The sequence below is a fragment of the Vanellus vanellus genome (genome assembly GCF_965231255.1).
Source record: "Vanellus vanellus genome assembly, chromosome: 30".
NCBI lineage: Eukaryota > Metazoa > Chordata > Aves > Charadriiformes > Charadriidae > Vanellus > Vanellus vanellus.
This window is the reverse complement of record NC_138935.1, coordinates 562,369-585,477: the sequence shown is the minus strand read 5'-3', so window position 1 is coordinate 585,477 and position 23,109 is coordinate 562,369. Positions and strand designations below refer to the sequence as shown.

The 23,109-nt window shown below is 54.9% G+C and overlaps 1 protein-coding gene and 1 pseudogene across 2 annotated transcripts; one reads left to right on the top strand and one right to left on the bottom strand.

Moving 5' to 3' along the window:
• Nucleotides 1–3,019: 3,019 nt before the first annotated feature.
• Nucleotides 3,020–7,066, bottom strand: LOC309682602 (olfactory receptor 14C36-like; annotated as a pseudogene). The gene is made up of 2 exons: nucleotides 6,916–7,066; nucleotides 3,020–3,906 (listed from the first exon to the last, which is right to left on the bottom strand). The product of its transcript is annotated as an olfactory receptor 14C36-like (transcript).
• A 4,004-nt stretch (nucleotides 7,067–11,070) lies between these two features.
• LOC309682503 (guanylate-binding protein 1-like) lies at nucleotides 11,071–16,115 on the top strand. Its single transcript, XM_082496593.1, has 10 exons — nucleotides 11,071–11,081; nucleotides 11,829–12,039; nucleotides 12,130–12,257; nucleotides 12,697–12,806; nucleotides 13,122–13,324; nucleotides 13,442–13,684; nucleotides 13,984–14,264; nucleotides 14,506–14,781; nucleotides 14,909–15,011; nucleotides 15,141–16,115. Exons 2-10 carry the CDS (start codon nucleotides 11,847–11,849, stop codon nucleotides 15,278–15,280), a joined length of 1,677 nt encoding a protein of 558 aa, XP_082352719.1. The 5' UTR covers nucleotides 11,071–11,081; nucleotides 11,829–11,846; the 3' UTR covers nucleotides 15,281–16,115.
• Nucleotides 16,116–23,109: the final 6,994 nt, after the last annotated feature.

The window sequence follows — 23,109 nt, the reverse complement described above, 5'->3', positions numbered from 1 at the left end:
TCATTACATTTCTCAGAGATGGGGCAATTTTCTAATTCCCTGAAGCTCAAAGCAGCAATCACATAGTTTGGAGGCATCTGAGTGACCAACGAGCCAGGGGAGGGGGAAACCTGGAGAGCCATGGGAAGGGTATGTGTCGAGATAGACTGCTGAAAAGATGCCCTCAGGCGAGGTCACTTAATCAGGAGAGGTGGGAACACGTGAAAGGTGAGGGAGAAGAAACTCACAGTGGAGTAGACAGAGTAGCTGCCATGCAAGTAGAGGGGAAGATCAATACTTCTCCTATGAATAATGCACTTCCGGGACATTCCCTTTCTGACATGGTGGGAAAACATGGTGATTTCATTAAAAGTACTCAGTTGTTTTGACTGATTAATAATGTTGAAAAAAATGCGCACCTTTCCAGGCAGACCTCAGTGGGCTGACCATAAACATTGAGTGCCTTTCTTGGAGGCCCAACTGGACCTGAGGTGTTTGTCTGGGACGGGCAGGTATTGCAGAGGAGATTAGAGCCCCTCGGGAGCTGCAGGTGGAGGCTGGGCAGGGGGTCCTCACCATGAATACAAGGCCTGTATTGAGGAGTCCTGTCTGGGGTCCATTCCCCTCATTCCCAAAACACACACGTATGAACTTCAAGTAGGAAAGAAAGTGATGGTGCAGAGAAGCAGACTGCAGGGGTGGAGAAATCCCAGCCCGGGAAAGCCCAGGTTTTCTCCCTACATCTCCGTGCGCAGCCAGACAAGGCACGTGGAGGTGGTTCAAGCTGACTGCAATGAGTTTCGGGAGTAACACACAGAGGTCTGAGGCAGTGCCTCCCAGGCTGTAGTTGCAGTGAAGAGGGAGGAGGAGGAGGAGAAGGAGGATGAGGAGAAGGAGGAGGATGAGGAGGAAGAGAAGGAGGAGGAGGAGGAGTTCCCATGCCTTGCACTGCATGGCCACATAGGGCGCAGGAGGATTCATGACCCATGAGCATCAGGAACACAGCCAGAGATCATAGGATCATAACACAGCTCAGGTACAAAGGGACCTCGGGAGGTCTGCAGTCGAACAGGTCAGAAAGAGGGTCAGACCGGGTTCTTCAAGGCTTGATCCAGTCGTAGTTTGAAACCCCCCAGGGACAGAGACCGCACAGCCTCTCTGGGTGACCTGTTCCAACGGTGCACTGAGTCCATGGAGAAAAAGTGTTTTCTTTTCTCCAGGCTGAAGCTCTTCTCTATCACCTTACGCTCACTGCTTTTTGCCCTCTCAACATGCACCCCGGTGGAGAGCCTGGCTCTGTATTCTCCGTAACCTCCTCGTAGGTACTGGTAGGCTGCACTGAGGTGCCCCTCGGCCTTCCCTTCTCCAGGCTGGACAAGCCCAGCTCCCTCAGACTCTTCTCATAAGTCGTGCTCCAGCCCTTGACCATCTTGGGCGCCCTTTGCTAAACCCACTCCAGCTTACCACCAACATTCTACCTGTACTGGGGATGAGAAATCTGGATGCAGTTACCTGCACAGTCCCTTTCCTCGCTCTCCTGGCCATGCTCCTGGTCAGACAGCCCAGGACACTGGTGGCCTCCCTTGCTTTGGGGCACACGGCTGCCTCCTCTCCAGATCACTGACCACCAAGACCTTCTCCACAGAGCTGCTCCCCAGACAGGCTGGCCCCTCCCTGTGCCATTGCCAGGGTTTGTCCCCTGCAGGGGCAGAAACTGGCATTTGTCCTTGAGGCGTTCCATGAGGTTCCTGCCAAGATGGGCTCTCCTCCTCCTTCAGCCCTCTCTTTGAGCACAGAGCCCTGGAGACCTTTCCAGGAAAGACAAAGGCCATTTGAGTCCCTCAGCTGCCCCTCTGTCTGCTGGTGTGAAATCTCCCTCCCCTTCAGCAGCAGCCCTGCATTTCCCTTGCTCAGCCTTGGTCTCTAACAAGCAATCAAAGCTCTTTGTTTCGCCCTTGACATTCCTTGCAACCGACTCCAGGGGAGCTTTGCCTTTCCCACAATCATACCTCCACAATGGCGGCAATGCACAGGAATCCCTTGTTTGTGCCTGTCTTTGCTGCCCCTCTCTGGATGCTGCTTCGTGGCCCCGTCACCACCCTGTCCCGGAGGTGGCCAAGCAACAGAGCTGCAACTATTGTTCCAGACCAGGCTCCTCTCTCCTGTGCCTGCACGGCTCAGCTCCCTTCAAGGAGCCCTGGGGTCTGCACCACAACCCACCTGGGGGGAGTCCTCACCCTGCGTGGTCACACAGCTCAGCCAACTTTGGTCTTTTCAACTGCCGGGCACTTTCCAGCCTGGCCCAGCCACTTCTCGCCTCTTCCCATCTCGCCAGCGAAAGACCAGCCTGCCCCGAGCTGCTGCATGCAGAAATTCCTTTCTCCTGGTCATTTCTTCCCCTCACAGAGTTGCTCCTTTGCTCTTCTCCAGGGACGTCCCTTCCCCAGAGAACCTTTCCCCATGGCAATGTGCCTGTGCTGACCTGGCTGGACACTCCTGGCCCTCCCCATTCTCCCCACAGAGCCCTGAGAGGGTGGTGCGGCTCTGCAGAGTGAGCAGGCTGTGGTGCCCAAAACCCATGCGGAGACAGTCCAAGGCAGAGCCCTTCTGAGCATTCACCAACTCCTGGGCCAGAGGTCACCCACAGGTGAAAGCTCAGCCCAGGCCTTCCCCAACACATCGCCCCATGCCCTCCACCCCCGAGCCCATGCAGAACCCAAGCACAGCAGCATGGCCTTGGAGGGGCAACCTCTTCAGACGGTTCTCCACTTCAGCTGGGGAAGAAGAGTCCAACCTCCAGACACTGGAAGTGAGGAAATCCCCTTTTATTAGAGAGATGTGACACAGGAGAGCAGCTGTACCATCATGCCACAGACATGTACAAAGGCCTCTGCCTCAGACAGACTGGGCTCATGACGCTGGAGAAGTGGAGTGGATGCAGAATACTCCTGGCCAAACATGATGATCACAGACCAAATGCCCAAAGGCGAGGTGGTTCCTGAGATGGACTGGAGATCGCTGGTGAAGAGACCTGGGCAGCTTATTGCTGCTGAAAGACAAGTGATTGACTCAGCTTCTTCAGTGTGTCTTGGAGCTCCTGGTTCCTCATGCTGTAGATGAGGGGGTTCACTGCTGGGGGCACCACCGAGTACAGAACAGCCATGAGCAGATGCAGTGAGTGGGAGGAGGTGGAGGGGGGCATCAGGTAGATGAACATGCCAGTGCTGACATACAGGGAGACCACGGCCAGGTGAGGGAGGCACGTGGAAAAGGCTTTGTGCCGTCCCTGCTCAGAAGGGAACCTCAGCACAGCCGTGAAGACCTGCACATAGGACAGGACAATGAAAATAAAACACCCAAACCCCAGGGAGACATTAACCACAAGAAGGCAGCCTACCCTGAGAGAGGAGTGTGAGCAGGAGAGCTGGAGGATCTGGGGGATTTCACAGAAGAACTGGTTTATGGCATTGTCTTGGCAGAGGGGTAGTGAAAATGGATTGGCCGTGTGCAGCACAGCATGGAGGACACCACTGCCCCAGGCAGCTGCTGCCATGTGGACACAAGCTCTGCTGCCCAGGAGGGTCCCCTAGTGCAGGGGTTGGCAGATGGCAACGTAGCGGTCATAGGCCATGATGGTGAGAAGAGACAACTCTGCTGACAAGAAGAAGACAAACAGAAACACTTGGGCAGCACATCCTGCATAGGAAATGGCCCTGGTGTCCCACAGGGAATTGGCCATGGATTTGGGGACAGTAGTGGAGATGGAGCCCAGGCTGAGGAGGGAGAGGTTGAGGAGGAAGAATTACATGGGGGTGTGGAGGTGGTGGTCACAGGCTATGGCTGTGATGATGCAGCTGTTGCCCGGGAGGGCAGCCGGGTCGATGCCCAGGAAGAGCCAGAAGTGCAAGAGCTGCAGCTCCCGCTTGGCTGCAAACTCCAGGGGGAAAAACTGGGTGATGGAGCTGCTGTTGGACATGTGCTGCCTCAGGGCAAGGGGCACTTTCCATGGAGGGAAAGACAGTGACAAATTAGGGGAGAGTTCTCTGAGCAAAATCAAAGGAACTACTCACGGATGCTCTCCCTGCTACACTCAACTCCCTTTTCCTTTCCCAGGAGACCTTCTTCAGCTCCATGGCTGGAGCTCTGGTTGGTGCTGGCTGCGTGTGCCCTGAGGAGCAGAGCATCTGCTGGTTTGCTGCCCAGGAGTCAACCCTGCTCTGCAGCCATGGGTTCATGGGAACGGTAGGGGCAGGAGCCAGATCTTTGATGGGGGTTTTAGATCGCGTGGCCTACTCTCAAAAGCCACCAGACACGGCCAAGAGCAGAGGGATCCACTGCAGACCACTAAACCTCTCACCTCTTCTCAAGGTCTCTCTTTCAGAAAAAACAAAGTTTCTATGGGGCAGATTTGCATCGTGGAGGTCTGCTGGGCAGCTGCTCTCAGCCTGTGTGCTCTTCAGGGGAGATGCTGGAGAGGTGCCCCATGGCTCTGCTGGAGCTCTGGCTGCAGAGGAGCTGGTTCATGCTTTGGACCCCACAGCCCTGAGGGCAGAGGCTTGGCTGGGTGGGAGAGAGGCAAGGGGGCTTGCTCAGAGCAAGGGGGTCTGCATTGGAGGGAACAGCAGGGGGTTTTCTGAATTCTCCCTCCCACGGTGTTCAGGGACCGTGCTGGCAAGGACAGCCATGGGATGGCCCTGGCTTTTGGAGATTCCTCCAGCACCCACACCTCCATTGCTCTGCATCCAAAGACTTACTACGTAGAAGGCTGTGAAGATCTCCCCCCCAGTGAGCTCTCTGCACCCTCCCACCCCACACTGCCTTAAACATTTACCTGCATCCCTACAAAGAGGAAGGCAGGCAGAAAAGCCAGGAGGCCTGCATGGATGAACAAGGAGCTCCTGGACATGACCAAAAGCAAAAGGGAGGCCTATAGGGAGTGGGAACAGGGGCGGGTAGCCTGGGAGGTATCCAGAGGACTGGTTTGAGCAGGCAGGGATCGGGTCAGACAAGCTAAAGCCCAGACAGAACTAAATCTGGCCTGGGACATTAAGACAAACAAAAAATCCTTCTTTAAGTATGTCAGTGAGAAAAGAAAGAGTAGGGAAAGTGTGGGCCCTCTCCGGAAGGAAACGCAAGAACTGGTTACCCGGGACAGAGACACAGCTGAGGCACTCAATGACTTTTTTGCCTCAGTCTTCACTGGCAAGGACTGCAGCCGCAGTGCCCGTGACGCAGAATGCAAAGACGAGGATTGGGAAAATGGAGAACCGCCCACTGTAGGTGAAGATCCAGTGCGAGACCACCTGAGGAATCTGAAGGTGCACAAGTCCGTGGGACCTGATGAGACACATGCACGGGTCCTGAGGGAACTGGCAGATCAGGTCGCTAAGCCACCAGCCATCATATTTGAGAAGTCGTGGCAGTCTGGCGAGGTTCCTACTGACTGGAAAAGGGGAAATGTAACCCCTATTTTCACAGAGGGAAATAAGGAAGACCCAGGGAACTACAGGCCAGTCAGTCTCACCTCTGTGTCTGGCAAGATCATGGAGCAGATCCTCCTGGCAACTCTGCTGAGGCACATAGAAAACAAGGAGGTGATTGGTGACAGCCAGCATGGCCTCACCAAGGGCAAGTCATGCCTGACAAATTTGGTGGCCTTCTACAAAGGGTGTATAGCAGCAGTGGACAAAGGAAGACCAACTGATGTCATCTACTTGGACTTGTGCAAAGCGTTTGACACTGTCCCACACAATATCCTGGTCTTTAAATGGAAGAGACAAGGGTTCGACAAATGGACCACTCGGTGGATAAAGAACTGGCTGGACAGTCATACTCAAAGAGTTGCGGTCAATGGCTCGATGACCAAGTGGAGAGCAGTGACGAGTGGCATTCCTCAGGGGTCGGTAGTGGGACCTGTACTGTTCAACATCTTTGTCGGTGACACGGACAGTGGGGTCGAGTGCTCACTCAGCAAGTTTGCCTATGACACCGAGCTGTTTGGCGAGGTAGACACACTGGAGGGCAGGGATGCCACCCAGAGGGACCTGGACAGGCTGCAGAGGTGGGCCCAAGACAACCTCATGCAGTTCAACAAGGCCAAGGGGAAGGTCCTACATCTGAGTCAGGGCAATCCCAAGCACAAATTCAGGCTCAGTTGGGAATGGCTGGAGAGCAGCCCTGAGGAGAAGGACCCGCAGGTGCTGATTGACGAGAAGCTCAACATGAGCCAGCAGTGTGCGATCACAGCCCAGAAGGCCACCCATATCCTGGGCTGCATCAAAGGCAGTGTGGCCAGCCAGGTCAAAGGAGGTGATTCTGCCCTCTACTCCACTCTGGTGAGACCCCATCTGGAGTACTGCATCCCGCTCTCGAGTCCCCAACAAAAGAAGGACGTGGACCTGCTGGAGTGTGTCCAGAGGAGAGCCACAAAGATGATCCGAGGGCTGGAGCACCTCTCCTATGAGGAGAGGCTGAAAGAGTTGGGGCTGTTCAGCCTGGAGAAGAGCAGGCTCTGGGGAGATGTTATTGTGGCCTTCCAGTACCTAAAGGGGGCCTACAGGAGAGCTGGGGAAGGTCCTTTTACTGGGGCATGTAGCAATAGGAGAAGGGGGAATGGCTTTAATCTGGAGGAAGACATAATCAGATTGAACATTAAGAAGAAGTTTTTCACTTTGAGGGTGGTGAGGCACTGGCCCAGGTTGCCCAGAGAGGTTGTTGAGGCCCCATCCCTGGAGGTGTTCAAGGCCAGGCTGGACGTAGCCTTGGGCAACCTGGTCTAGAGGGAAGTGTCCCTGCCTATGGCAGGGGGATTGGAACTCAATGATCTTCAAGGTCCTTTCCAACCTAAACCTTTCTATGATACCTGAAGGCAGCTGGAAGAAGGGATAGTTGGAGAAGGTGAATTTTCATTTCATTGCTATCACGCAATGGCCAAACCCGCCAGTGCTTCCCCCACATCATGCCTGTCTAGAGGTTGGCCAAATTTCATGGGGTACAATGGCAAAACGCCGTTGCCCTCTGACTGACAGATGCCATTGGCTACCCAGAGACCCCAGGGCACAGCGCTCTCACTGGAGGCCTTCCACATGCGGGACAGAGGGTGCTCACCCTGCACGGCCAAAGCTGGGCAGCTGCTGTGCCGGCCCTTCAGTTTGGACGTGGTCCTTGCCAGGGATGGGATTCATCCTGCCTGATTTCAAGGCTTGGACTAAGTCTCCCAAACGGAATGATTTACATTTATGCCTTGTTTATCAAAGCCCCCACATGTGGGTCACTGCCTCGAGACACTGTCCTTTGCAGAGGGGAACAATCGCCCCCACTGGCTGTCTTCCGACTCAGACAGCCCAGGATGCTCTCTGTCTTCTTTGTCAATGTCTCTTAGCTTGTCCAATGAAACCTAAGGACAACCAGGGACTTTTCTGCAGAGCTGCAACCTGGCCAGGCAGTCCCTAACCGCTGTCAGGGCACGGGAGGGCACGCTTGTGTGTGGGGAACTGGTCAGTGGGCACATGGAGGGGAGAGTGGGGGGCAAAAGGGATTGGGGTGAGTGAGGGGCTCAGTGCCAGTGTCTGGAGTGGGACCACGGGTGAGAGCCCGAGTCCCTGCTGCTGGCCGGAGGGGTAAATATCTGTGTCTTCCTCAGTCCCGGTGGGCACTCACCAGCAAACTTCGAGCTGGACCAGTCAGCCAGGAGGGGGTCCTGGGGTCAGGCTGGGGTATGAGGGATTGATGAGGGTCCCCAGGGGACCTGAGGGGACCCCCAAGCGTGGGGTGCCTGTGGGATGAGCATGTCAGTGCTGGGTGTTTGCAGCGAGCACTGAGATGGCCCAGGAGATGCGTGGGGTGGGTCAGAGGGATGGGATCAGGGCCTGGGAGGGGAGAGCAGGTGTGGGCACTGAGGCAAAAGAAGGGTTAAGTGTGGTAGAACGAATGTGTGAAGCTACTCCCTAGATAAGGAGGTGCTGCTCACTGGGAAGAGAGATTCCCTTTTCGGGGGGAACGTGATCTTTTAGAGCACGCGGTGGTGTAAACAAGTAAAGTAGAAAATTACTGGCCTTGGTAGAAAAGTATATAAAGAGCACGCTTGCTAAATAAAGCTGATTTCGATCCTGGATATTGGAGTCCGTGTCTTTCAATCTGCCAAAAATGATGCCTGAACAGGGACTTGAAGTTTGACTTCACCCAGGGCTATTAATAGCAGCATCCCGCTGACCGGTGGTGGAGCCCGACTGAACTTGGATTGCTGAAAGGAAGCGGCATTGTGCATGATTAATTACCTACCGCTTGACGGAGGTAAGCAGCCAGTGACTATGGGGAATGGTATTTCCCAGGAGCAGAGAACCGTAGTGAATATAATGCAGGAAATATTGAAGCAACACGGGAAAAGCATACCCCTCCAAGATCTCAAAATGCTGTTAATGTGGGCTCGGTCAAACTGCCCGGGGATCGATTCCAGTTCTATCTACCATCCCAAAACCTGGGACCAGATAGGGGTCAAACTGTGGGACTCGGCAATCCGGTCGGACAAAACAGCAGCAGGGTGGCTCTCTGCATGGTGGACGTTGTTTGAGACCTTGAAACAGCATACTCAAAAGCCCGGAGAACAGTCTAAGACCACCTCAGCTCCATTGGATTTGGTGTCAGCCGACATGGTGGTGGGGGCTGTGGGAGATCAGGAGTCGCCTGCAGACGACCCTTTCGATCCCGGGCCACACGATCCTGAGCAGGAACCAGATTTGTTTCCCCCCGATCCCCATGATAGATGGGACTCGGTCCGTGATGTAAAAAGGGGAGTCGCTTCGCCAACCAGTGTCACTCCAGGTTTGACAAGGTCAGCAGACCGCTTCAGCCATCAGGTCGAGGAAACAACCGGGTCAGCACGCAGAGGGGGCGCACGACGACACAAGCCACCCTCCCCTGCCCCTGTCAGCCCCAGCCTGTATGCCCGAACCAGCGGAAGCGCCGGAATGGACCTGGCCTCCGCAGTCACACTAACGCTTTTTGATACAACCGCTACCCTGATCCCTACGGGGGTTAAGGCACCGTTGGGCAATGGACTGAGCACCCTCCTTCTCAGTAGCTCCTCGGCGATGTGCCAGGGACTGTTTGCATTGCCTGGTGTTATCCATGTGGACTTTACCGGGGAGATTCAAATTGCGGTATGGACTCCTGCTCCTCCGTGTCAGATTCCTGAAGGCTCACGTATTGCACAGTTGGTGCCGTTTCAGAGCCAGGTGCCGTGATGCCTGGCAGATGCTTGCGGAGATGGTTTCAGTTCCATGGGGCCCGTGCAGATCATGTGGGCCCAGAACGTCTCCACGCGACGCCCCTCCTACCGTTGTAGCCTCCAGCACTCCACCCGTCAAAATGAGATAACTCTGGAAGGAATTATTGATACGGGTGCGGATGTTACCAGCACCTCTACAACAGCTTGGCCTCCCTCGTGGCCACCCCCCAGGGCAGCTGCCTCCGTTTCTGGTATCGGGGGGGGCAGCTCTCCCATTGCAGAGTCAGCACAACGTTCTGAGTACAGGCCCGGAGAGGTGAGTGGCAACTGTAAAGCCATTCATCCTCGCTAGCTGAGTCACTCTATGGGGCAGAGATTGCTTGTCACAATGGGGCCTCCACCTCCGGTCTTGGTAGAAAAGTATAAAAAGAGCACGCTTGCTTAATAAAGCTGATTTCAATCCTGCATATCGGAGTTCATGTCTTTCACTCCGCCACAAGCCGGGGGGAAAAGCGATGTGGGGTGCGCAGACATTAGGGGAATGGTTCACGCCCCGGTGTGGGATAACATGCGGTTGGGAGGTGGTGAGGGTTTGCTTTTGGGTCGCTTGTTTTTTGTTCTTGGTCCTTCAGTTATTAAACTGTCTTTACATTGTGTGCTCCGAGTTCCTGTGCTGAGCTTGTGGGCCCTGTCAAACCATGGGCGGTCTCTCTGGGTGGGGTTTTCCTCCTGCCTACCAGTGCCTGACTTTCACTTTCGCTCTATGACTCACTCTGATTTCCCGGAATAGCATAGGAGGGGCCGCTGGCCATGGGCAGAGGATAAAAGTCAGGGCAGGACCCAGGCTGCAGCAAAGCTCTTGCAGCCTTGGACAGGGGACGAAGGCAGCGGTGAGTCCCTTCCCCTCACGCCTCCCCCCAGCCCGGGCAAGCAGCCCTGCACACTGGGGCTGCGGAATGCCTCCTTCTGACCCCGGGAAGCCACAGGTTCCCCAGTAAGTGACAGGGACCCCAGAGGGTGGGAGGAGGAGGACATCCAAAGGTCTGCTGGGGCTCTGGCACTGAGCAAGAGGAATGGGTGGCTGGGAGCGGGTGTTCACCCCCCTGTGGCTTTGCACGCGCGTTAGGACTGGCCGAAGCTGGGGCGCTATGCCCGAACCTTTCCTCTCCTCCCTACTATGCGGGGAGTGCCCTTGACATGAGGGGCAGCCTCTTGTCCCCCCCTGGGGATCGCCTTGCTTTGCCTGGAAGAGGGCAGTGCTTGTGAGGTCCTCAGAGAGGATTCAAAGCCCAGCAGTGGGCAGTGTGTGTGGAGCTGGCCATTGCCGCAGTGAGTCGCGGGGGGTGCGGGAGGTTGCCGTGGGGCAGCTTCTGGGTCTGGGCATGGGATGAGCCCTTGTGCTGCCTCCACGTCTGTGCGTGGGGTTTGCTGGAGCCCGGGAGGGGCTGGTGATGGCTGGGGCTTGTCGTGGTTTAACCCCAGCCGGCAACTAAGCCCCACACAGCCGGTGGCTGCCCCTCCCCGGGTGGGATGAGGGAGAGAATCAGGAGGGAAAGAACTCATAGGTCGAGATCAATATGTTTTAATAGGCAAAGCGAAAGCAAAGTGTGTGCAAACAAAGCAAAATGGTCGGTTGGGGGTCAGCTGTCGTGCAGGTGACCGTTCCCAACTTCTTGTTCATTCTGTGCTGGTTTTGGCTGGGATAGAGTTAATTTTCTCCCTCCCAGATACTGAGTTTCACATTCCTCCCTCTGACTCCCTGATTTCCCGGAATAGCAGGAGAGGGGCCGCTGGCCACGGGCAGAGGATAAAAGTCAGGGCAGGACCCAGGCTGCAGCAAAGCTCTTGCAGCTCCGGACAGGGGACGAAGACAGCGGTGAGTCCCTTCCCCTCACGCCTCCCCCCAGCCCGGGCAAGCAGCCCTGCACACTGGGGCTGCGGAATGCCTCCTTCTGACCCGGGAAGCCACAGGTGCGGGGGCTTGTCATGGTGGTTGCGTTTTGAGGTAAAACAGGACCAATTCTGTTCAGTAAGTTCACTTTTTAGCTGAGCCTCTTCTTACTACTGAAAATTAACTGCACATTGTGCAGGAACTCATGTCCCGGTGAGAGGCACAGCGGGGGGTGAGAGGGGATTTGAGGGGGTCAGGAATGAGAAATTTATGGAGACATTCCTAGGCAGCTCCCAGAAGCTTGAATTTCACCCCCTAACCTATCCTTCCCTTGGTGCTGCTGTGACTCTGCAGCCATTCCTCTGCCCTAGAGCCCTGCCTGAGGCCATTGCTCTGTCCCACACCCATTTCTGCACAATTCGGCACTCAGCAAACTTCCACGGGGGGTTCAGGACACAATGCAGAGCACTGCCACGGTCCCAGTGGGCTTTGCGGAATTGAGCCATTCCTGTTGTGTGGCCAACGGGAAGGGGCTGTGCACCTCTTCTAAGTGTCGTCGTTGTCTTGGCAGCATCGCTTGCGATGGGCCAAAAGAGGAGGTGTGGTGGAAGGAATTTGATGCAAAGCATGATTGGCTTGGAGAAATGAAGCAGGGTGATAAGGACTGTCCCTGTTTGGACTGTGGGGTGCCCCCACCTTGTTAAGCATGCCGTCTCGCCGTCTCCTCCGCAGGCTGCGCTTGCGTCAGCAATGGCATCTGAAGTGCACATGCCGGAGCCTGTCTGCCTCATAGAGAACAGCCAGACGAAGAGGCTGGTGGTGCATCAGGAGGCCCTGCAGGTGCTGTCGGAGATCACCCAGCCTGTGGTGGTGGTGGGCATCACAGGGCTGTACCGCACTGGCAAGTCCTACCTCATGAACAGGCTGGCTGGTCAGAGGAAAGGTGAGGGAGGTCCCGGCCCCGGCTGGCCAAGGTACCTGGGTTTCCCCCTCTCTATGTAGCACTCTGGAGAGCTGTGCGTCCTCCCCACAGGTTTCTCCCTGGGCTGCGGCCTGCAGTCCCACACCAAAGGGGTCTGGATGTGGTGTGTACCTCACCCCTGCCAGCCTGGACACACTCTGGTGCTGCTGGACACTGAAGGGCTGGGCGACGTGGAGAAGGTGTGGCAGAGGCGGAAGCTGCCTTTGTGCATTCCCAGCACTTGGGGAAGCTCTTGAGGGCCCAGCCACGGGGACCAGAGTGCAGGTGTTCCCACCACCGGTGGAGGCCTTCAGCCTGTGTGCTGGGAAGAGCCGGCGGCCACGGGGAAGGCGGTTGGGGTAGAGAAAGTGCCAAATTCCTCTGCTTCTCTGGCAAAGAGCAGCAGAACGGGAATGGGGATCTCAGGGAGCACTTGGATAGAGGTGTGGTGGCACCCTGAGAGTAAAGAGTTGAGGATAACGCGGCTGCAGAAAGACATGGGGGTGGCATGGGGGTGGATGTCTCCAAATAGTGGGCTTGCCATGGCGTGTTGGTTAGGGGTGCTCAGGGTCTGGGGCTCTGGGGTTCTGCTCAGACTTTGGGAGTATTGTTAACAAGAGGCATGGGTTGTTGTTCCAGGGCGACACCAAGAACGATACCTGGATCTTTGTGCTCACCGTACTGCTCTCCAGCACCCTGATCTACAACAGCAGAGGCACCATTGACCAGCAGGCCATGGAGCAACTTTAGTATCCTTGGTGGGACAGCAGCACCAGGGATGCCCTCCTCTGCCTGTATGGTGGGCAAGGGCTTGACAAATGCTACTTCCTCCAACAGTGGCAGAACCTTCTGGTGGTGCCCAGTGATGTGCTTTGAGTCCTCAGGAGTGCCATGTGGTGGAGCTGAGGGCTGAGGCTTTTTCTCCCTCCTCCTTCCGGTGGTTCCCTGCAGTTGTCTGTCCCCGCAGAGTCTCCCCTCTTGCCCAGGAAGTGCTGGGCGCTTGCAGGATGGCGATGCCCCTGCCTTCAGAGCAGAGCTCCCTCTTTCCTTAGCCAGCTCCCTAGCTATGTGATGAAGCTGTCCGAGCATGTCAAGTTGAAAGCAGCACCCGAGCAGAGTAACGATAAACGGAAGGATTCCGAAAAGTTTGTCTCCTTCTTCCCGACGTTTGTCTGGACTGTCCGGGATTTCACGCTGCAGATGGAGGTGGATGGGAAGGAAATCTCTGAGGATGACTACTTGGAGATGGCACTGAATTTGAAGGCTGGTAAGGGAATGGTGCTGTGCTGCTGGAGACGTCCAGCCCCAGACTCAGCGGCATTTCAGGGTAAGTCAAGAGCAGCCCAAGCCCGGTGAACTTGCTCCGTGTCCCCTTACCCCACAGGTAACAGCCCAGAGATCCAGCGCTACAATGAGCCCCGGGAATGCATCCGCCAGCTCTTTCCGAATCGCAAGTGCTTCGTTTTTGAGCAGCCAGCCCACAAGAGGGACCTGGTCCGCTTGGAGGAGCTTCAGGATCATAAGATCGATCCTGAATTCCAGCGGCAGGCGGAGAAATTCTGCAGGCACATCTGGGAGAAATCTTCACCTAAGACCATCCCCGGTGGCGGCATCATAACAGGGACGTGTGAGTACGGCTGTCCAGAGGGTTGGGTGGCCAGCAGCTCCTGGCACTGTGTCTGGGGAGGGGTCAAATGCAGAGTGAAATGATGCCAGTGGGGAAAGGGAGAGGTATTCTGCTGGCTGCTGTGCCTGCCTCTGGATTTGGAGGTTCTGGGTGTTGGAGGCGGGTGGGAAAGAGTTTGGAAGAGAAGTTGAGGCAGGCTCTGGCAGGGAGGCAGCAGGGATATGGCAGGAGCCGGGGCCGAAGGGGAGCCTGGGTTGTGTTGGGGCTGCCGATCTCTCATCCTCGGTCGTCCTTGGCAGTGCTGGGGAAACTGGCAGAGGCCTACGTGGAGGCCATCCAGAGCGGGTCAGTGCCATGCCTGGAGAGTGCGGTGCTCGCCCTGGCCAAGATTGCAAATGCAGCGGCAGTGGAAGAGGCTGTGAAGTTGTACCATGATCTGATGGATCAGCGGGCGCAGCTGCCGACGGAGACCGTTGAGGAGCTCCTGGATCTGCACAGCCAGTGCGAGCAGGAGGCACTGGAGCTGTTCCAGAAACAGGCATTCGGGGATGACATCTGCCATTTCCAGGCAGATCTTACAGTAGGTGCTCCCCAGCCCAGCTGGGATTCCACCAGGGACATGCTTCCCCTCTCCTGCTGACTAATTCCTATCCCTCTGTTTTGTGAAGCCCGTGGTCCCTGGCATGCTCTCTGCTCCCGTGCAACTCGGTGCAGAGATGTCTGTGGGTGCACAGTGCCCTCCCCATCTCTCACCTGCCAGCTGATCACCCCACAGATGGAGATTCCAATTTCCGTGGCAACAGGGCTTGATCTTTGCCTAGGATGAGAGCGGCGGCCGCAGCTCAGCCTGGGCTGATGCCTTTGCTCTGCATCTTTCTGGACAGCGCCAGGTGGAGGCCATCAAGGCGACGTTCTGCAAGGCCAACGAGGAGGTGTCCCGTCGCAATTGCGAGGCTGCTCTCTGGAACCTCTACCAAGACATAGACAAAAACATCAGTGCTGGTGTCTACAGTGTGTCAGGGGGTTATGAGCTGTTCAAAGCAGACCAGCAGGCACTGTTGGAGAAATATCGTGAGCTGCCTGGCAAGGGGGTGAAGGTAGGCACAAGAGCAGCTCCCCTTCAAGGGGAGAGGCTCCACGTCCCATCCCCTTCCCCCAGGAAACCATTTCCCCCAACTGCTGCTCTTTCTGCCCCCGACTCCTCTTCTATCTGTGCTCCTGCAGGCTGATGCTGTCCTGCTGGAGTTCCTCCCGCGCCTAGAGGCTCTGGAAAAAATCATCGTCAACACCCAACTGTCCCTGGCAGAGAAGGACAAGGAGCTGAAAAGTAACTTCTGGGGGGCAGAAATGTCACTGCCTGTCGAGGGCCAAGCTTGGTGGGGGGGACAAGAGTAGTCCTTGGGAGCCTGGGGGCTCAGCTCCCACCTTTGCAACACCTCTGTTCCTCTGTCCCCAGGTGTGCAGGAGCTGTATGAGAGAACTCAGAAGGAGTGGGAGGACCGGTGGAAGGCGATGAATAGAGAGCGTATATTGTCAAATGCCACGCTTATGGTGTATTCCCTTATGAAAGCATTGAAATATTTACCAAGACTGTAGTCACAAAGTAAGAGAGGTGTGTATTGTGCCCATGTAACAGTCTGTTAAAGTTTGAAAGCCTTTCCTGCAAGACGCTTGCCGTAGAGTAGGGAAGTGACCTCAGTGTTCGCTTGTACTGCACTGTAGATAGTGCTTTCATGCGTGTCTCCTCCAGGAGAAGCTGTTGTCCTCTTCCCTCCCAGAGCACCTGCTCTCTCCCTCCATCTGAAGGCATGGGGAACGTTGTGAGGTTGTGAGCAGAGCAGGAATCCCCGTGGTGGGCGCTACCTGGTTTGCTTGGCATCGGTCCTGGGCAGAGGGACCCAGAGGGAGTGAGCCCGTGACCCAGGGAGCAGTGGGTGAAAGCCATCCTCTGCTCCGTAGCTCTTCCCACCCTGGTCCTTTGTGAGGCTCTTCTCCCTCTGAAGCGATGAGGAAGTTGTCCCGAGAGGGCTGTCGTGCTCTCTGCTCGCTCACCCCAGCTGCATGCTGCTGCCTCTTGTCTATCTTGAACCCAAGAGATCCCCAAGTGCCCCTTCCCGAGGGTGTCTGGGGTGGTACAGCAGGAGGTGGCTGCTGTACAGAGGGCTCGTGGGAGGTGTCCCCCCCATTGTACTGGGGTTGGCTGGGAGAGAGTTAATGTTCTCCTTAGATGCCGGGGTGGTTGTGTGTTTTGGATTTGTTGGTGTCACCCCCCTGTTTTAGCTGTCACCGAAGCGTGTCTGCACCTTTTCTGTTTCTCATCCACCAGGGAGTAGGCGGGGGGTGGGCAAGGAGTTGGGAGGGGACACAGCGGGGACAGCTGACCCCAACTGACCAAAGCGATATCCCGGACCATATGAGCCTGTGCCCCAGCAATGGAAACCGGGGGAAAGCGGGAGGGAGGGGGGATGTTTGGAGTTACGGCGTTTGTCTTCAAAGCCACCGCTACGCACGATGGAGCCCTGCTGTCCTGCAGGTGGCTGACTGCCTGCCGATGGGAAGTGGAGAATGAATCCCTTCTTTTGCTTTGTTTGCAGAGGCACCTTTGGCTTTATCTATTAAACTGTCTTTATCGTGAGCTATGAGTTGTCTCACTTTCACCCTTCCCATTCTCTCCTCCATCCCCCAAGTGGTGTGGGGCTTAGCTGCCTTCCGGGGTCAACCCACGACACCCATGGGCAAAGGGGTGTCCCTCTTCCCTGCAGGCAATGAAATGTTCACCTGCAGCATGAGAAGAAGCAGGGACACTAACCGTTGCAGTAAGGTGAAGGAGTAGAGGGTTTTGAGTTCTTTCTGGACAGAGGGGCTGCTCCAAAGGCAGTCACCCCTGCCACGCCAGAGACACTAGCCCCTGGAAAGACTTTCCTGCGCTGTGGGCACTCCATCCCTGCAGGGGAGGTCTGCCCGTGAGAGAGGAAGGTCTGCAGAGCACAGCCCCTGCTCACCCAGCAAGGTCCTGGGGAAGCTCCCGAGGACAAAGCCCAGGCTCTGCTCCTCCACAGGCTCCTGTGCCGGTGCTCTTTGCCCTCCTGAGCCCCCACACCGTGAGACCCTCCCTTGCCACACTCTAGTCCTGGGAGCCGCCCCACCACATAGAACCATAGGATTGCTGAGGTTGGAAGGGACCTTGAAGAGCATCAAGTCCAACCACTAAGCTACCCTGGCAAAACCGCTTCTAAACCATGTCCCCAAGTACCACGTCTACCCCTTTTTTAAACACCTCCAGGGATGGCGAATCCACCCCCTCCCTGGGCAGCCCCTTCCAATGTCTAATAACCATTTCAGTGAAAAATTTTTCCTCATATCTAGTCTAACCCTCACCTGGCATAACTTGAAGCCTTTTCGCCCAACACTGCCTAACACTGCCAAGTCCACCAATGAATCAGGTCCTTAAGCGCCACACCTACACACCTTTTAAAGACCCCCAGGCCCTCTTCTCCCCGGCAGCGTTCCAGCCATACTGCCCCAAGCCTGTAGCACTGCCTGGGGTTGGTGTGACCCGAGTGCAGGACCCGGCACTTGGCCTTCTTGAACCTCATACCATTGGCCTCGGCCCATTGGTCCGGCCTGTCCAGATCCCTCTGTAGAACCATCCTACCCTCAAGCAGATCAACACGCTCGCCGAGCTTAGTGTCATCTGCGAACTTACTGAGGGTGCATTCGATCCCCTCCTCCGGGTCATTGATAAAGACAGTAAAGAGAACTGGCCCCAGCACCGAGCCCTGGGGAACACCACTTGTGACCGCACACCAACTGGATCGAACTCCATTCACCACCACCCTCTGGGCATGACCATCTTGTGTTCCCAACCAGATCGTAGCCCGGCAACTGCACCCAGATCTCTCCTTCCTCACGTTAATTCCCCGTGCCACGTGCATTAATGTGCAGAGACTTTAGAGAGGCACCCCAGCATGCTGAGTTCCTGGAGAGGCTTTGGGGATTTCTCCATCACGGTGACACGGAGGCGCTTCCTTGTTACACACAAGTGCTGGAGGTGACCTGATTAAGGTCTCCTTTATTGATTTTTCAATCCCTTCCTGTCACATCACCCCGGATCTTCACTCTTTGACCCTCTCTGCCACTCCCTCACCACTCTGGTAGAGCCATCCTACCCTCAAGCAGATGCCCTCTCCCTCTAACCCTTAGTTTAACACACCCCTTACAAGGTCAAAGATTCCTTTGCCCCTCTGGGGAGGTGGATCCCGTCTCTGCCAGGCAGACACTGATCTGCATACAGGGTCCCGTGGTGGGTGAGCCCCAAACCCCATCACCAACACCAAGTCCTCAGCCAACTGTTGACCCACATGAGCAGTGCTCTCCTCCTCACAGCCTTGGCCCTGGGGCCAGCAGGCATTGCCCCCGGGGCCAGCAGGCATTGCCCCCAAGCCATGCAGACCTGGTGTGTGGTATGAGTTGAGTTGCCTTCAGGCTTTGCCTCTGAAATGAGAGCGCCCCAAAATATCTCCCTGAGGCAGACTGCGGTGAGCTGATCTGCTGATCTGTCCTCCCAGTCAGGATCTCTTCCTCCTGCAAAGCAGGTGCACAGGGTCCAGCTGTGCCCCGCTGTTGGCAAATGAGCATGGTCCTCTCAACCCTGTTTGCCTTCTTCCTGAGGAGAAGCAGCTCCAGCACCTGCAAAGGCAGCAGAGGTGGGCCAGTGGGCAGGGACATCAGTGCTGTGGTTGCCAGAGACAGGTGAGATGAATCTCACTGAGAACAGCAAAGTTTGCTCTGGATCACACAGAGAAGTGTAAGGGCTCTGTGCATGTCTCTACAGCCACGCTGCTCCACGTGCTCCTTCTCGTCACCTCCCACTGAGTGAAGATGGCATCGAAGTCTCCCTTTTGCTCCTTAAGTCTGAGCAAACCCACGTCTCTCAGCCTCTTCTTGTGCTTTATAAACATCACTCCCCTGACCTACTTGGTCACCCTGATCAGATCAGATTTAACGTCCTGTCCATGATGCCAATTTGTGGTGGACAGGAGATTAAGACATCTTAAAGAACCACTACTAAAGGTATCAGCAAAAATGGTTTTGTTGAAATATGATGTTATAAAGAATGACTTCAGTGGCAAGGTTCCCTCGATTACCTACTGCACTAAGGACATAATGATTCAAAACATCAAAACAGTGCTACAGGCATGGGACAGAGTGGCTGGAAAGCTGCCCAGCAGCAAAGGACCTGGGGGTGTAGGTGAACAGCCGGCTGAATGTGAGCGAGAACTGTGCGCAGTTGCCAAGAACGCCAGTAGCACCCTGGCTTGGATCAGGACTAGTGTGGCCAGTGGGACTGGGGCAGTGATTGTGCCCCTGTACTCGGCAGTGGTGAGGCCCCACCTCAAATCCTGTATTCAGTTTTGGGCCCCTTATAACAAGAAAGTCATTGAGGTGCTGGAGTGTGTCCAGAGAAGGGCTGGTGAAGGGTCCGGAGAACACATCTTGTGAGGAGTGGCTGAGGGAACTGGGGTTGTTTAGCCTGGAGAAAAGGAGGCCTTCTCTACAACTGCCTGCAAGGAGGTGTTGGTGAGGTGGGGGTTGATGTCTTCTCCCAAGTGACAAGCGATAGGACAAGAGGAAATAGCCTGAGGGTGTTTAAAAGACGAGTAGACGTGGCACTTGGGGACATGGTTTAGTGGGGGGATTGCCAGGGCCAGGTTAACGGTTGGACTCGACGGTCTTAAGGGTCTTTCCCAACTTCAAAGAGTCCATGACTAAAGAGGGGGCGTGTAGTCAAATGACTTGCGATGGGAAAAGTTTGCATGAGAGGCCTTGTACCCACAGCTTACTTTGTTCCTTGACAAAGAAGTCTTGGAAAAGCCACCTTCTATTCATGTGTTAATTGCATGATCGGTGTTCCAAGCTCATATGCATCGATGCTCACTGTGTCACTCTGTTCCTTTGTTCTCTGTTTTCAGAGAACTACTTAGAGATAGAGAAGTTCTTGGTCGGGTTAAGACTTAGACCTCTACGTCCTTTGGAGCCTGAACCAGACTACTGCTAGTTTGGACAAGAAATCATAGAATGGTAGAATGGTTTGGGTTGGAAGGTGCCTTAAAGACCATCTAGTTCCAATCCCCGCACCTTCCACCAGCCCAGTTTGCTCAAAGTGTCTCACCACCCTCACAGGCAAGAATTTCTTCCTAATATCTCACCTAAAGCCCCTCTCTTTCAGTGTTAAACCCTTCCCCCTCATCCCATGGCTCCCCTCCCTGACCCAGAGGCCCTCCCCAGCTCTCCTGGAGACCCCTTAGGCACTGGGAGGGGCTCTGAGGTCTCCCCGGAGCCTTCTCTTCTCCACGCTGAACACCCCCAACTCTCCCAGCCTGTCCTCCCAGCAGAGGGGCTCCAGCCCTCGCAGCATCTTTGTGGCCTCCTCTGGACCCCCTCCAGCAGGTCCATGTCTTCTGTTGGGACACCCAGCCTTGGACTACAGCAAAACGACCAAGACAGATATTTCAGGGACTGGGTATACCTACAGTGGTGGCGTCTGTAACTACAGAATCACAAAGGGTTCTTGCACAAGCACATCCATTTCCAACGTGCACAAGGACAGTTTCAGGGGTTTCATCAGGATGTATTTCAAAATGACAAACATTTTGTTCGGTGTCAAGACGGATGTCTTGGGCCTTAATGCTGTTATTTCCCCAAGAAATCCTTGCTGTTGCCATACAACACATGCATTAACAGCAATGGTCGGCCATTTGTTCCCATTTTCTCAGGCCCACACTCTATGTTCTGACAGACAGAGTACAATTTAATCGCAGTGCACTGATTGGGTGTATGGTGGGTACACAAGCATTGCCTAATGCTCAAACAAAAGCTGTGGCTTTACTGTCAGTGAGGTCATAAGTGAGCTTCACGACACACCACCCTCTCAGGAGAAGTTCCTTCAGTCAGAATATCATCTCTTGGCAGAGTTCCACATCCTGAGGCAGCGGAACGCTCTGTGAAAGTTCAGCAAGCGCAGCATGAGCGATCGCGGGTGAATGTTTGTAGCTCTGTGGGAGTCTGTTAAAGGGGTATTGTCTTCCTTCCCAAGGAAGAGCCAGTTTCTCTTTATCCTCCTCCGGCGAGGGCACCGTAAAGAACATATCTCCGACATGGAGCACGGCCATCCAGGGGTGTGCGGCTGCCTGGAGCGTGGCTGTTAGAGCTGCACTAGCGGGTACGCAGCCATTAGCGGAGATGTGTCGGCACAGCAATACACGATAACATATTATTAGGCTGATAATCAACTCTCAGGTGCCATCTCCCACCCGGTTTCAGACTGGCCAGAGGGGTGAATTGTACAGGGGGTGGGGCAATAATGTGCCTTTTTCCTGAGTCTGTTATGAGATGCGAAATTCCATTTCCTGCTGCAGCAGCAATCGGATCCTGCAGTACACTGCTGATTTCTGGGCTGTGCAGAGTGCACGCACTGTAGCCTCCCAATTCCCACCGGGGTTGGTCTCGGTGCTTGTCCCGAAGGACCACGCGCCACAGTCTGCCAGGCACCAGTTTCATCCAATCAGCACATCAAACCCCTAAATATTTTCATTGTGCTTTTTAACTGCTAAGCCAGTAGATGACATGTGCTTCTCTTCCGGAGAACATAAACAAATTTTCGTGGTATGGCAAATACCACTTCCTCCCTTTACCCTTGGGGACTTTAACATTTTGCTGTCTGGGTCGCATACCCAGCTTCTCGGCATCCCTGAATGAGGAGGAAGGATCACCTCCCACCACCTGCGGGCAACACTGTCTAATGCGGCCCAGGATCAGCCATGACCTTTTCCTTGGCTACACCTTGTATTTTCTTTTTCCCTCTCTTGCCCCTCCAGAGCTCTTCCCTTTGATCACCCCCAGGCCCTCCCATACAAACAGCCCTTTCCTGTTAAACCTTTCCTCACTGGGCCTGCTTTGCCCTGGTTTGTCCCACATTTGGTGTTTCTGGGATGGTCACCATGGTAGTACCTACCGTGGCTTGCAATTTCATTTAACTAGTATCTCCTCCTTTCATTTCTTATCTGCCCTGCCCTATAATTTCCTCATGCTGTGACCTTCTTAGGGATGCCACAGATCAGTGGGCCACCAGCACGCTGACACTGACTGTTGGCACAACGCAGCTTCACTCCAAGTAGACCTTGAGAAACTCAGGGATTTGGCCAACTGAGACTTCAAGAAGTTTTCAAGGAGGCGGAATCTTCGGCTTTTGATGGTCTGACCTTCTACATTAGGGAGCAAAACAACCCCTCTTAAAGCAAGGCAGGCTTCTACCGGGACTGGATGAGCAGCAACCTGGAGGAGAAGGGCCCGGGCATTACAGGGCAGTGGTGCTAACCCTAGCTATGGGCATGTGCACACTGGTCTGCACTGGGAGGAGTGTGGCCACCATGGCCAGGGGAGTTATCAACCCCCAGCCCGCACTCAGCACGTGTGGGGACACATCTGGAATAGTGTGGCCTCATGTGGGCATGCCTTTTCTGGAGGAGTGGGGAGGAACTGGAGCGGGCCCATAAGACGTCTGCCAAGATGGGGTTAAAGGCCATGTGTGGGAAAGCTGAGAGGTGGGGACCTCATTGGCCTGGTGAAGTGGAGGCTCAGGAAAATACAGTAGTGGCCTGAGAAATCTTGATGGTCACTTCCAGAGACGATTGCATGTTCTTTGGTGGAAGGAAAGAGCATGAGAGAGGAAAACCCCAAGAAACTGCAGTTCTGGAAGTCCAGATGGGTGTGAGGAGACAGAAATGTCAGTTGAAGGAGGGTGGTGTTTTGGCAGAACAGTTCGCTCAGAGGCAGTCTGGGTTAGCGGATGAGTTTGTGTTTGAAGGAACAGCCAGTGAGGATGGAGAGATGTCAGTAAAGGTAGGGACATGCCGGGGTGAGAACAAGTTTGGTGTCATTTTTGGGACGGACACGATACTGAACATCAAGTTGCAGCAATCCAATTGCTTTATTTAACAAGCAGTGCTTTTTTTATATTCTTTTACCCGTGTGCTTATCTATGCATATATTCTACCATTCTACTTTTGCCCAATACGCTCTCACATCACACGCCAGCCACCTAATACAATTGTTGATCACGCGCTCTTCATGCTCTGGTCAAAGCCAGGATGTTTGCCAACCCTTATCTTTTTACTTAGCTCTTCTCAGGACTCCCCAGTCTCTTCAAGGGTACACGCATATCTGCTCAAGGTCAATTTTAAGCTCGCATTCTGATCCCTCGGACCAGCCAAAGTTTCCCACAATTCCCCCTTTTTGTATTTGTGCTACAAATGCCGCCCCCATCACCTGCTGCAGGGCCCTTTGCAGCAGGGAGATGAGACATGGCACCATCACTAGCACAACTACAACTATCAACAATATTATTAATCCTGCTTTGACCATTG